The sequence below is a fragment of the Rhizophagus irregularis genome, chromosome 3, assembly GCF_026210795.1.
Source record: "Rhizophagus irregularis chromosome 3, complete sequence".
NCBI lineage: Eukaryota > Fungi > Glomeromycota > Glomeromycetes > Glomerales > Glomeraceae > Rhizophagus > Rhizophagus irregularis.
Window position 1 is genome coordinate 4430504 of NC_089431.1, and position 12925 is coordinate 4443428.

The window sequence follows — 12925 nt, forward strand, 5'->3', positions numbered from 1 at the left end:
GAATTTTATATTTGCTGTCATAACAACTATTATACTCAAATTAAGCACTCTCGTTAATTTCAAACACATAGCATCTGATCGCATTTAATATACTGTACAATTTATTTCTACAGTACATTCAATCTCAGTCAAATGGTCTTAGAGGAGAGTCCATGCTTAAAAAAATAAGTATGAAAATTCGATATCATTAGAACCATGTTGAGAGATAATAATGATAGTTTAAAAATAGTATATCGTAATTAAAAATATATTTGTTCACCATACATAAAGTATAATAAATTTGAATATTTTTTTTTTTTTGCACAGCGTAATATTTTTATAGCATAAACCCATTAATTATAAATTTATAAAAATTATTTTTTACTTGAAATAATTTAATAATTTGTTTGTATAAAATACGTTTGGCGTAATTGACAATTAATAATTACGTTATATATCACATATTTATAAATTAACTATTCCTTTTTCAGACTTCAAAAAAAAAAAATCAAATCATTAAAATTTTCTTCCAAACTTTTAATATATATATTCTTTTAATAGAAATTTTTTCTTGAAATATAAAATATATCTCCAAGAATTATTATGAAAGAATTTAATATTATTTTATTGTTTAATTATTATCGGTATTTTAAGATCGGTTAATATTGTTGTAGGTTTGTGAAACTTTAACGTAACACAATGCAAGTCCCATTTTGATAAGTTCTAAGAATTCTGTACGGAATGTACAATAAAAATCGAAATGTCATTTGGAAACATACTTTAACCATATTAGGCATTAAAAAAATCAATTTTATAAACAATGTAGGATCCATTTTGTATCAAAACATTAGAAACTTCTATCGGGTATTATACGCAGATTTTTTTTTAATTTTGTAAAAGAATTCATTGTTCAATTTTTTATTATAAAAACGTATATATATAGAAGCTGTTTCTTTTAAATATATTCAAAAATAAACAAATAAATTAATAGATAAAAAATTATGAACCAATTAACAAATCATAATCATAAAATTGACTTTTTAACATCAAATGATACATCTTCATTTCAACCAACGCAAACTATAGTCAAATCAAAGTATAAAAAAGAGAAATGTAATGAATGTAATAAAAGAAGGTCACGTTTAGATGAAACTCACCAGATTTGTCACGTTTGTTACAAAATGAAGACATTATTTAAACCGAGTGGAAACAAAATTATCGATGATTTCATCAGATTTACACAAGTCAATTTGGTCAGGAAGGAAGGAAAATTGGAGTTTGTTCCCTATGAACAATTCAAAAATATAGAATTTATTGCTGAGGGAGGATTTAGCAAAATTTATAAAGCAACTTGGGTTGATGGTCCGATTAATTGGGATAATGTTGAACGTAAGAGTGATAATATTTCTCGCAAACCTAATTATACAGTAGTTCTCAAAAAAATCAATGATTCTAAAAACATTACGTCTAAGGAATTGAATGAGGTAACGTAAAATAATATGTTAAAATAAATCGTAGATAATTAATAACATAACTTTTTTTTATTTTAGCTTAAGGTATATTATGATTTTTACACAAATTGGAATTCACAGCATAACAATTATCAGGTTAAGCGTAGAAGTAATAAGATATCTTACCAAGAAATTCCGCTTAATAGTTACATTTGTAATTATTTTGGTATTACTCAAGATGTGAATACACAAGATTTTATGATTATTATGCAATATTATGAATTAGGTAATTTAATACATTACCTAAGTAATGATTTTTATAACATTAAATGGTCTAATAAATTACATGATTTAACATGTATCGCGAATGGACTTATTAATATCCATAGTGTAAATATTATTCACAGAGATTTACATAGTGGAAATATTTTTTTTACAAGTAACCCGTCGTATAATGTAGTAATAGGTGATTTAGGGTTAAGTAAATCTGCTACTGAATCTACAGATGATAATAATGTGAAATATGGTATTATTACTTATATGGCACCAGAGATTTTTCAAGGACAAAAATATACTAAAGCTTCTGATATATATAGTTTTGGAATGATCATGTGGGAGTTTATGACAGGTAGAAGACCTTTTTGGGATGAACATCATGATACAAACCTTATAACTAAAATACGTGATGGATTGCGACCACCAATCGTAACAAATGCACCTGAAGGATATATTGAATTAATGAAAGAATGTTGGAATTCTGATCCATGTAAAAGACCGACAGCCAATGATATATATAAAAGAATTTGTATATTGGTTAGAAATGAAGAACAAAATAGTAAAAATCAGAATCCAACTAAAATTATAGAATCATCAGATATTGGACCTGTACCAAAATATAATCCAGGTGCCATTTATAAGAGCAGGCCTTTAAGTGGTATGATTAATTCTGCAATGTCTTTAAGGAGTTCAAGAAGTCAATCTATTAACTTAGAAAAAGTCAAACGAAAATTTGAAGATAATAATGATGATGGTATGATTTTATTTACAATTTTATAATAAGATTTTAGGATGTCAATATTTATTAATTAAAATTTATTTAGGTCAAAGTATTAAAAGAAAAAAATTGTATGAAAATGAAAATAATGGTAATAATTTTTTTTTGATAATATATCAATTTCATAACTTGATTTAATTAAAATTAACGTATAATTTTTCATTTTTCTTTAGATTATTTTACAAAATTCATCGAATTAGATATTGATATGAAATTAAGTACTGATGGTATGTAAATATATACTGACTATAGTAATTTTTTAATATTAAATTTTAACCTAACGTTCTTAATTTATATTTGCAGAATATATTACCCAGGAATATGATTTTGATATCTAATTTTAATTTTTTAAATGTTTATAGAAAGTTTAATTTTTTATTTATCATAAATAATGGATCAGAAACATATTATATTATCAATAAATTATTTTTTTTACTCTATGAAAATGATTGTTATCATTTAGTCTTATTTAGTGTATAATTACTAAATTTTTAAGAAAAGCGTGTCAATCCATTTGACGCTACTTCCAAATGACTAAGGCATGTGAGGGAGAATCTATATTTTATAAACTGTAAAATCGTTAAAATCCCACCTTCTCGTTGATATTTGAAGAAACATTATGTAAATTTTTCTTTATTCTAGACACAGATTCTGAAATCACTGATTTATCTGTATTTTAGAAACGTCATCGCAATTTGTATTCATTTATTTTATATTTGTTTTATTTATTTTATTTATGTAAAGCAGGAAAATTACAATGAAAAGTCACTACACAATTCCAAAGAATAAAAGAAGCGGGCAACATAAAACTTCATCCAAACCATAACGGAGCGGACCCTCACTAGAGAAATCCATCTTTCCCAGAACCCAGTACGGAACAGCGGGGAGCAAATTGTATTAATTTGCGTCGCCGTATTAGAACCGTATCGTTACAAATCACGTGTCTGCGTGACTTTGGTCACGCACTTATTGTTCGATTCAGAAAAGTTGAACAGATGTAATATTTCAATAAATTTTATTGGTCCGTATATCCTTGAAAAAAATTTCTCAATGTTTTTCAAAAAAGACTTTATCTCATAACAAATCGAAGAAATATTTAAAAACTTGAAATTTTTTATAAAAACATCATCGCATGCGTTTCTTTTTTTTTTGCTGTCCCGCTTTTGATACTTAAATTCGATTTATACTTAAAATAGAAAATAGATTCATTTGGTTCATATAATGAAATATATTTAATTTTTAACACTTGTAAATACTCAATTTAGAATGATATTTGGCGTTATCGAAATTTACTGCAAGCGCAGCACCTGACTCATCTTTATTTACTTAAATATAAGCGTAACTACATGCCATTATTTTATCAATAATGAAAATAATAAAAAGTAAAATAAAATACACAATAAAAAATAAAGGTATAAAATAATAAGCAATATAGTGAACTATAAATAAGAAAAAAAATAATTGTTAATAACATACAGTATATATTATGAAATTTACAAATTTTCTAGATTTCATGAACATTATAATTATTGTCATAAAATTCAAAATTTTGAGGACTAGTTAAAATTTCACTATTTTCAGAAAAGTTAACTGCAGCAGGAACATTCACTTGTTGAGGACAAAAACTATTTGATAAAATATTTTGTTCATTCATAAAATTTAATTCATTATTATCATAATGACAGTCAATTTCTGTAGCAGTTGATATGTGAGAAGTGACTAATTGACGTTCATTCAAATAAGGATGAGTTCGATAATCACGGTTTCGGTTTATACGGTTTATACGACGAGGCATAGAATGTTGTTGTTGTGTGTTAAGAAATTGTTTCAATTGATTTAAATGATTCTTTAATTCATATAATTGTTCAAGTTGTCTTTTAGCATTTTCTTCAAATATCAAAATAGAATTAGAAATTCTTTGAAATTTTTGATACATAAATGGAACATTTTTTTGTTGAGAAATCGTACGAGATGTTGATTGAAATTTTGGCGTAACATAATGTGTTAAAGGAACAGAAACAGTATGTTCGTTTTCGTGAAAAGAATCATTAAAGAAGTTTGGATTAGTTGTAACAATATTGTCGTTATTATTATTATTTTCAAAAGGACTTGAAATAAGTTCGGTCAAATTTTCATTATAACCTTGGAAATTTTGAGAATCTTGAGAAAAATGTGTCATGATTATTATAAATTATTATAAATTTTTTTTTTGTTTCTTTTAAAAAAAAAAGTACAAATTTTACGAGTTTAAGAAATGTAAAAAGAAATGTAATTTTGTTTTTAATGTAATTTTTTTTTTTATGGGTGGGTCAGAGACGTTTTTTATCAGTGGTTTTTATATTTGTTTTTTCAATGTCGGGTATTTATGGAATAAAGGTATTTTAGTTAATTAACCCTAGTTAATTAACGTCCTTATGATCGTCATACTGTATAGTTAACGGTTAATTTAACAAAATGATCGACAAACTAACCTAATTGACAGTAAAAAAGAATATGAAATCTTGGCATTCGTTGTTAGTATGATGCAATATTCTACAACAAATTCAAGATCCGCATATTCGTCAAGTTTTGAAATTATTGAAAAAAATTTAATATTAAACTCTCATCCTTTGGAAATCTCTAAAATCTCTATAATTTGGTTAATTATCCCGTTAAATAACTATATTAACCAAAATCACACTAAATTAGTAATGTGATACACAAATCAAACAGGGCATATGTAATAGTTGTCAGATACAAAGCGAAATATTAAATCCCGAATGATCATCCAGGGTAATGTTACGAAATTCAATAATCCCGGATGATCACCTGGATACATCCAGGGTAAAAATACTCCAAATCGGATTTTTGAAAAGTATGGCGCTTCAAGCCTCTTCATGTAACCACCCTTCATAATCGGGTGATAAAATAATCACAGGATTTTTACTGAGCATAAAAGAGCCATAATAATTGGATATTCGGACAGATTACCAGTAATGAACAACAGAAAAAATTTAATAATAACACAGTAAATTTAACAAAGAAAAATTATTGGGAGCACCGATTAATAAACGGGCATATGTTGCCAAATAGGATTATGCAGACGTTCTAGTTTTATTAGGCATAACAAAGTATGTAAATAGTAAAAGTACATACATATAAGTAATAAAAAGCTTTAGAAAGCAATGAATGAACACGGGGGTAACGATGATTATATATTGTAGATCACGTGAACTGAAGTTGGCTGGTTCTGGTATGCTATGATCATATTGATATATTTATTTTATAATTTAACTATATTGTAATGATCAAATAAATAATCGAATATTAAAAATATATATAAATTCTGTTAAAAAACTTTCAAATAATCTTAACGACATAAGTAAAGGCGTTTTTAATCGTTTAATAATTTTTTTTAGTACAAAGTAAATCGTCTGTGCGATCAATTTGAAATATCGATTTTTACTTTTTTTTTAGAATAAACTCAATGAGGCGTGAAATCAAAAAGAATTTTAAGTTGAAATGAAAGATCACTTTCCTTCAAAGAAAGTTTCTCTTGATCAGTGACGGCGATGAATTTGGTCTTCAGAAATTGATTATTCATTTTACAAACTTTTTGATTTAAAAATAAAAAAAAAACGAGTTGAATAAAACAACATTATACGGTAATTAGAATTATCAAACGAGTCCTCAAAAAATGATTCTTCCCAAAATTTCAAAAATATTCGAATATCAAGTGAACCAGTTAATTAATATCACGAGATCTCTTTTCAATTTGTTCAAATTGATGATTCGCTCAAAATACAAAGAATGATTTCAATAAAGTGATATTTAACTTCTTGAACGATATACAGTCATCCTCCCATATAATCACACCCTTCGGGACCATAAAAAAATGGTGTGACTATAAAAATTATATATGATGTGATTAAAGGGAAGGTTTTTTAATAAGTTTATTAGTAACTTGGGATTAATGTAAATGTGCTTATAAGGGAGTTGTGATTATACAGGGGGTGACTATATGGGAGGACGACTGTATTCCCTTGATAGAGAAATTTTACTCGAGAAATTTTATATGTATACTAGGACCCCGAAATATATATGTAGAGGTCAGGTCCAGAAGTGGTCCAAAATACGCATTCTTTCAGGGCCGGAATTACGATAATTTCAGCCATTATCTAAATTAGGAAATATTATTTTGGCTGGGATTATCCATAAAAGGAATGATCTACATGATTTTTTTGACTCATTATACGCAAACTCGACCTTTTATGTATATTTCGGGGTCCTTGTATACTAATTTTTTTTGGATCTCAATTTTATATCATCCGAGCTTCAAATGGTCGAGATTAAAATTTTGATTCAAAAATTAAATTATTTCAAATCAAAATGTCGAATTAATTTTAAAATGAATAATTATGAAGTTTCAAAATAATTAAAATAATTAAAATCAAAATCTTCGAAATTAAATTCTTTAAAATTAAGTTATTCAAATTAATTCCTCGTGATCTCGTGATGGATTTAATCCTGATGCAACAATTTTAAAGTGAACTGAAGAACAGTGACAAGATTCTTGGAGGGCATAATCCAATCATGAATCATTTAAAAAAATGCTAGATATAGTCTAATGATAGTGAAAATTGTGTTTTAAATCGTATAACGGGTGGGAATAGAATACGTTCTGTCATTTCCGACCCACCGGCCAGGAAGCAATTGTTTAACTATTGTTATTTTAGGGGATAAATTGACTAGAGAACTGGTGATAGTAAGACATGAAGTAAATTATAAGGTATTTTTTTTTTGAAATAAACGTTATTTTTATTTTTATTTTTATTATTTTATTTATTCATTTATTTAGAAAAGAATAAAGACAAAAGTAGAACGAAAACTTCGACTTATATGTCATAATGGTATATTGGAATACTTAATCAAGCTTAAATTTTTTAGTAATAGAAATTAGACTAAGGAGAACAATCATACTACTAATAAGTCAAAAACTATTAATCTGAAATACTTCATAGTCTTCTATAAAAAACTTATCTTCAGATTTTCTGATAGGTTTTTCATAGGATGACTGTTTACAATAACACTTATTAAATTTTTTACCATCAGATACATAGCAAGTTTTTCCCAATAATATAAGATCACCATAACCAAATGATGGACCCAATTTCTTCTTATAATTTATGGCATGCTTTTTATCCATCACTCTACTTAGAAGATAACCTTCAACATTTTCATTGTTCATAAAGGAAAATATAAAACTATCATTAGTAACGCCCAAGCCCTCAGACTTCCATTCAATCGGATTATATCCTCCAAGAATTTCATGACTGTCTTTTACTTTTAAAATTGCTATAGTATGAGATTTGTTATCGCAAAAATCATGAAATCTAGGAGCATTAAATCCATCACGAGATCCACGATAAATCAATTTAAATTCGTACGAATTTTCTGCCTTATCTGTAATTTCTAATCTATCAATCCATTTTGAGATTAATTCAGAATGTTGAGTTTTAATAATTATCGAATCTATACTTATTGAATCAACTTTTGGAGTAAATTCGACCTGCTTGTTTGAATTGGCTGTTGAATTACTAACGCTCTCTGAACTGATTGTTTTGATCATTTGAAGTTCGTCTGGCCTATAATCATGATTCAAAAAAATTTTCAATAATTCCTTATATAATTCCTTGGGTAAAATTTTCTTATAAGGTAAAACTTTACCCAGAAATTCTTTAGAGGACAAAGTAAAGAATTTAATAAAAGGAATACATTGTTGTATGGTATTCTTTAAAACATTGAAATCATCTTTTGAAAAGTTTGCAGGATCAGAAGGGAGTTCAGGATTTTGAGCAAGTCCCCATTTAAGAACGTGTTCCCAGGCTTGAATTCCATTCATTTGAAGATTATCGTGTCGAAGAAGAGAAATCAAAGTTTTCTCTGAAATTGAAGTAAAATCGGGTAAATTAAAAATTTTTCCGGTTGTTTAGATATTAATTCCGTACAAAACTTTTGAAGTTCTAAGAAAGAATCACTCTCAAAACTAGTTTGATATATTGAAATAAAATTTTGTTCAATCCAGTTTGCTTGGTTATCAATCAAAAATGATTGCGAATGGGGTATTAGCTCCTGAAGACTTAGTTCACTGGCAGCAACCATAATTTTAACAACGTGCGAGGCATCATATTCTTCCAAAGAAAGTTTTCCTCCATAAATATACCTAAAAAAAAAGAAAAATTATTTTTTTTAATGAAATAATCACAAAATATGTAAACTATATATTAAATTAAGTAATTATAATTTAATCCGTTCTTACTTCAAAATTATTTGGAAAATTTCAGGTGAAATATTTGTTAATTTAATATGTGTTAACGTTTCGTCATTCTTCTTTTTATTTGTTGACAAAATTCTTCTCAAATAAAGAGAACGATAGTTCAAAATAACCATATGAGCGCGAAAAATTTTAACATAAGGGTCATTACCAACTTCTATTGTAACATCATAATATTCTTCATCATTCAAAATTTCGAGTAAATTTTGTGATAATTTTGGTAAAAATTTATTATCCGACATAATGAATGAAACAGAAAATAAAGTTTTTTTTTGCAGATCGTATCCGAATGTTTGAATTTATAAGAATACAAATATATTACTGTATGACTGTATCACATACGATCGACATAGTTTTTTTGACTATCAAATCTCATTACCTTACTATATTTACTTTACTGGAACCCCGAGTTAATATACAGTATTATAGGTCAGGGAAGATCGGCACACATTTACTATTAGCTCTACGAATTTCTTCAGGGCCGGAATTATGTAATGCCGGTCGGCATTATCCACAAATGGAAACGATCTACATGATTTTTTTTTTTTTTAGCTCATTCTAAGTAAATAACTAGGACCTGACCTTTCTATTAATTCAGTCAAGAGACGTAGTCGATCTATGACTGACCCGTTTCCGCAGTTCTGGTGATTACCATCTAACTTAATGGCGTATTGAATAGCTCAGTTTACCGAATATATAATTTAGGAGATAGGAATTGTCAAGAGATTAGCAAATATTCTGGCAAAAATATCGCAAGTCTCGCTCACAAATTAAAAATATACAGTAAATTGAATTAAGATAAATGATAAAACTATTAACAAACTAAAACGAACTCTTCAACAAGCTTATCAATTTATAAATTCAAAATTATTAATTTCACAAAGTAACCTTTTTTTTTTTTAAATAAAAAAATTATTAGCATACAGTTTACGACGTAATATCCGGAACTTAGAATTTTATTATTTTTATTTCGAATTAATGCTATTACTAGTAGTTTAATATACATAGATGAATATATGTTAAAAATTATAAACAATTTATTATATAGCATTTTTTTCTGACACTAATCTAATCCAATACGCAATTTTCTAATTAAAGAAATAATTTTAATTAATTTATCCCACTCCTATGAATAAAGCCTCCATCCAAGTATTTTTTTTTTAATAATTCAAATAAATAGACCGGTTAATTGTTATTTAATTATTTCTGTATGTTATCCCTTCTACAGTTAACTTATACATTTTGAATATGAAAGAAGAAACTGTGAATTTGTATTGCTACTAATAAATAATTAGGTAAGCATGATATTGTCGCTCGCTTATTCTATATCTAAAAATGGTTAAAATATTCGTTGTTTAATTTGAGTTTTCGGTTCACGTACGTTGAAAAAAATTTTCAGTTTTAAAAAAATCCACCTGGCAAATTTTATAACAAACAATCATATTATAAAATTTTTTTCGAAGTTTTACAAAAACTGACCCGGCCGGGTGATGTGAACCGAAAAATCAAATTTGTGTGGCTTTAGATCATCCGGGCTTCAAAAGATCGAGATTAACCTTCTAAGAAATTTTGATTCAAAAATTATTTCGAATCAAAATGTTGAATTAATTTTAAAATGGATAATTATAAAAGTTCAAAATCATTAAAATCAAAATCTTCAAACTAAATTCTTTAAAATTAAGCTTTTTGCATGAATTCAGATTAATGTTTCGTGATCTCGTGATGGATTTAATCCTGATGCAACAATTTTACTAAGTGAAGAACAGTTGACAAGATTCTTGGAGGTATAATCCAATCATGTGAAAATATGAAGAATTTAAAAAATGCTAGATATAATCTAATGATAGTGAAAATTGTATTTTAAATCTTATAACGGGTGGGAATATAATAATTCTGAATAGGTTCTGTCATTTTTGATTTACCAGCTTGGAAGCAATTGTTTTAATTATTGTTACTTTTAGGGGATAAATCGACTAGAGAACTGATGATGGAAGGACATGAAGTAAATTATAAGGTATCGATATTAATCATTGAAATTTACGTTATTTTTATTTTTATTATTTTATTTATTTACTTATTTATTTATTTTAGAAAAAAATAAAGATAAAAGGATAAAAGTAGAACGAAAATTTCGGCTTATATGTCAATAATGGTATATTGTGATAATTAATTTAAGCTTCGCAATTTATTAAGCTAAACTTCTTAGTAATAGGAATTAGACTAATAGATTTATAAGAATGTAAGAAGAAAAGAATTATACCAATAAGTCAAAACAAGTTTAAACAAAAAACATATATTTAAATATTAATCTGAAATATTTCATATTCTTCTATTAAAAACTCATCTTCAGAATTTCTGATAAATCTTTCATAGGATGACTTTTTACAATAACACTTATTAAATGTTTTACCATCAAATATATAGCAAGTTACTCCTAATAATGTAAGATCACTTTCACCAAATGATGGACCAAATAACCCCGAATAATTTATGGCATGCTCTTTATCTTTCACTCTACTTAGAAGATAATCTTCAATATTTTCATTGTTCTTAAAGGAAAATATAAAACTATCGTTAGTAACGCCAAAGCCCTCAGACTTCCATTCAATCGGATTATATCCTCCAAGAATTTCATCTCTGTCTTTCACTTTTAAAATTGCTATAGTATGAGATTTGTTATCGCAATAATCATGAAATCTATAAGCATTAAATCCATCACGAGATCCACGATAAATCAATTTAAATTCGTACAAATTTTCTGCCTTATCTGTAATTTCTAATCTATCAATCCATTTTGAGATTAATTCAGCATGTTGAATTTTAATAATTATCGAATCTATACTTATTGAACCAACTTTTGGAGTAAATTCGGCCTGCTTGTTTGAATTGACTATTGAATTAACGCTCTCTGAACTGATTGTTTTGATCGGTTTAAGTTCGACTGGCCTATAATCATGATTCAAAAAAATTTTCAATAATTCCTTATATAATTCCTTTGGTAAAACTTTCTTATAAGGTAAAACCTTGTCCATAAATTCTTTAGAGGACAAAGTAAAGAACTTAATAAAAGAAATACATTGTTGTAAGGTATTCTTTAAAACATTGAAATCATCTTTTGAAAAGTTTGCAGGATCAGAAGGAAGATCGGGATTTTGAGCAAGTCCCCATTTAAGAACATGTTCCCAGACTTGAATTCCATTCATTTGAAGATCATCATGTTGAATAAGAGAAATCAAAGTTTTCTCTGAAATTGAAGTAAAATCGGGTGAATTAAAAATTTTTTCTGATTGTTTAGAAATTAATTCCGTACAAAACTTTTGAAGTTCTAAGAAAGAATCACTCTCAAAGCTAGTTTGATATATTTGAATAAAATTTTGTTCAATCCAGTCTGCTTGGTTATTAATCAAAAATGATTGTGTATGGGGTATTAGTTCCTGAAGACTTAGTTCACTGGCAGCAACCAAAATTTTAACAATGTAGGAAGCATCAAATTCTTCCAAGGAAAGTTTTCCTCCATAAATATACCTAAAAAAAAAAAAGAAAAATTGTTTTTTTTAAACTATATATTAAAATAAATATTTATAATTTAATCTGTTCTTACTTTAAAATTATTTGGAAAATTTCGGGTGAAATATTTGATAATTTAATATGTGTTAACGTTCCAATCGTTCCATCATTCTTCTTTTTATTTGTTGATAAAATTTTTCTCAAATAAGAGGAACGATAGTTTAAAATGACCATATGAGCACGAAAAATTTTAACATAAGGGTCATTGCCAACTTCTATTGTAACATCATAAAATTCTTCATCACCTAAAATTTCGAGTAAATTTTGTGATAATTTTGGTAAAAATTTATTATCTGACATAATGAATGAAACGGAAAATAAAGTTTTTTTTGCAGATCGTATCCAAATGTTTGAATTTATAACCAGCCAAATGATCGACATAGTTTTTGTGCAGAATTAAATTATGATGTATTCAGTCAAGAGACGTAGTCGATCTATGTCTGATCTGGTCGGATGATTGACATCTAACTTAATGGCGTATTTAATCAATTTTTTAGCCCGCTAAGTCCAAAACGTCGACCCATAGAACGGTCGCATCCTCTCTCTCGATTTGTACATTAC

The 12925-nt window shown here is 26.9% G+C and overlaps 4 protein-coding genes across 4 annotated transcripts; 1 reads left to right on the forward strand and 3 right to left on the reverse strand.

The window, feature by feature from the left end:
- Positions 1-980: 980 nt before the first annotated feature.
- On the forward strand, positions 981-2822 carry OCT59_021091 (uncharacterized protein; the record flags this gene model as incomplete). Its single annotated transcript, XM_066149616.1, has 6 exons — positions 981-1463; positions 1530-1716; positions 2059-2460; positions 2531-2575; positions 2658-2711; positions 2788-2822. 6 exons carry the CDS (start codon positions 981-983, stop codon positions 2820-2822), a joined length of 1206 nt encoding a protein of 401 aa, XP_065990505.1.
- A 1166-nt stretch (positions 2823-3988) lies between these two features.
- Positions 3989-4663, reverse strand: OCT59_021092 (uncharacterized protein; the record flags this gene model as incomplete). The annotated part of the gene is made up of 1 exon (XM_025330600.2): positions 3989-4663. The coding sequence occupies one exon, from the start codon at positions 4661-4663 to the stop codon at positions 3989-3991; it is 675 nt and encodes a 224-aa protein (XP_025172608.2).
- A 2602-nt stretch (positions 4664-7265) lies between these two features.
- Positions 7266-9039, reverse strand: OCT59_021093 (uncharacterized protein; the record flags this gene model as incomplete). Its single annotated transcript, XM_066149617.1, has 3 exons — positions 7266-8406; positions 8502-8686; positions 8783-9039. 3 exons carry the CDS (start codon positions 9037-9039, stop codon positions 7454-7456), a joined length of 1395 nt encoding a protein of 464 aa, XP_065990506.1. The 3' UTR covers positions 7266-7453.
- Positions 9040-11094: 2055 nt separating this feature from the next.
- Positions 11095-12664, reverse strand: OCT59_021094 (uncharacterized protein; the record flags this gene model as incomplete). The annotated part of the gene is made up of 2 exons (XM_066149618.1): positions 11095-12322; positions 12399-12664. 2 exons carry the CDS (start codon positions 12662-12664, stop codon positions 11095-11097), a joined length of 1494 nt encoding a protein of 497 aa, XP_065990507.1.
- Positions 12665-12925: the final 261 nt, after the last annotated feature.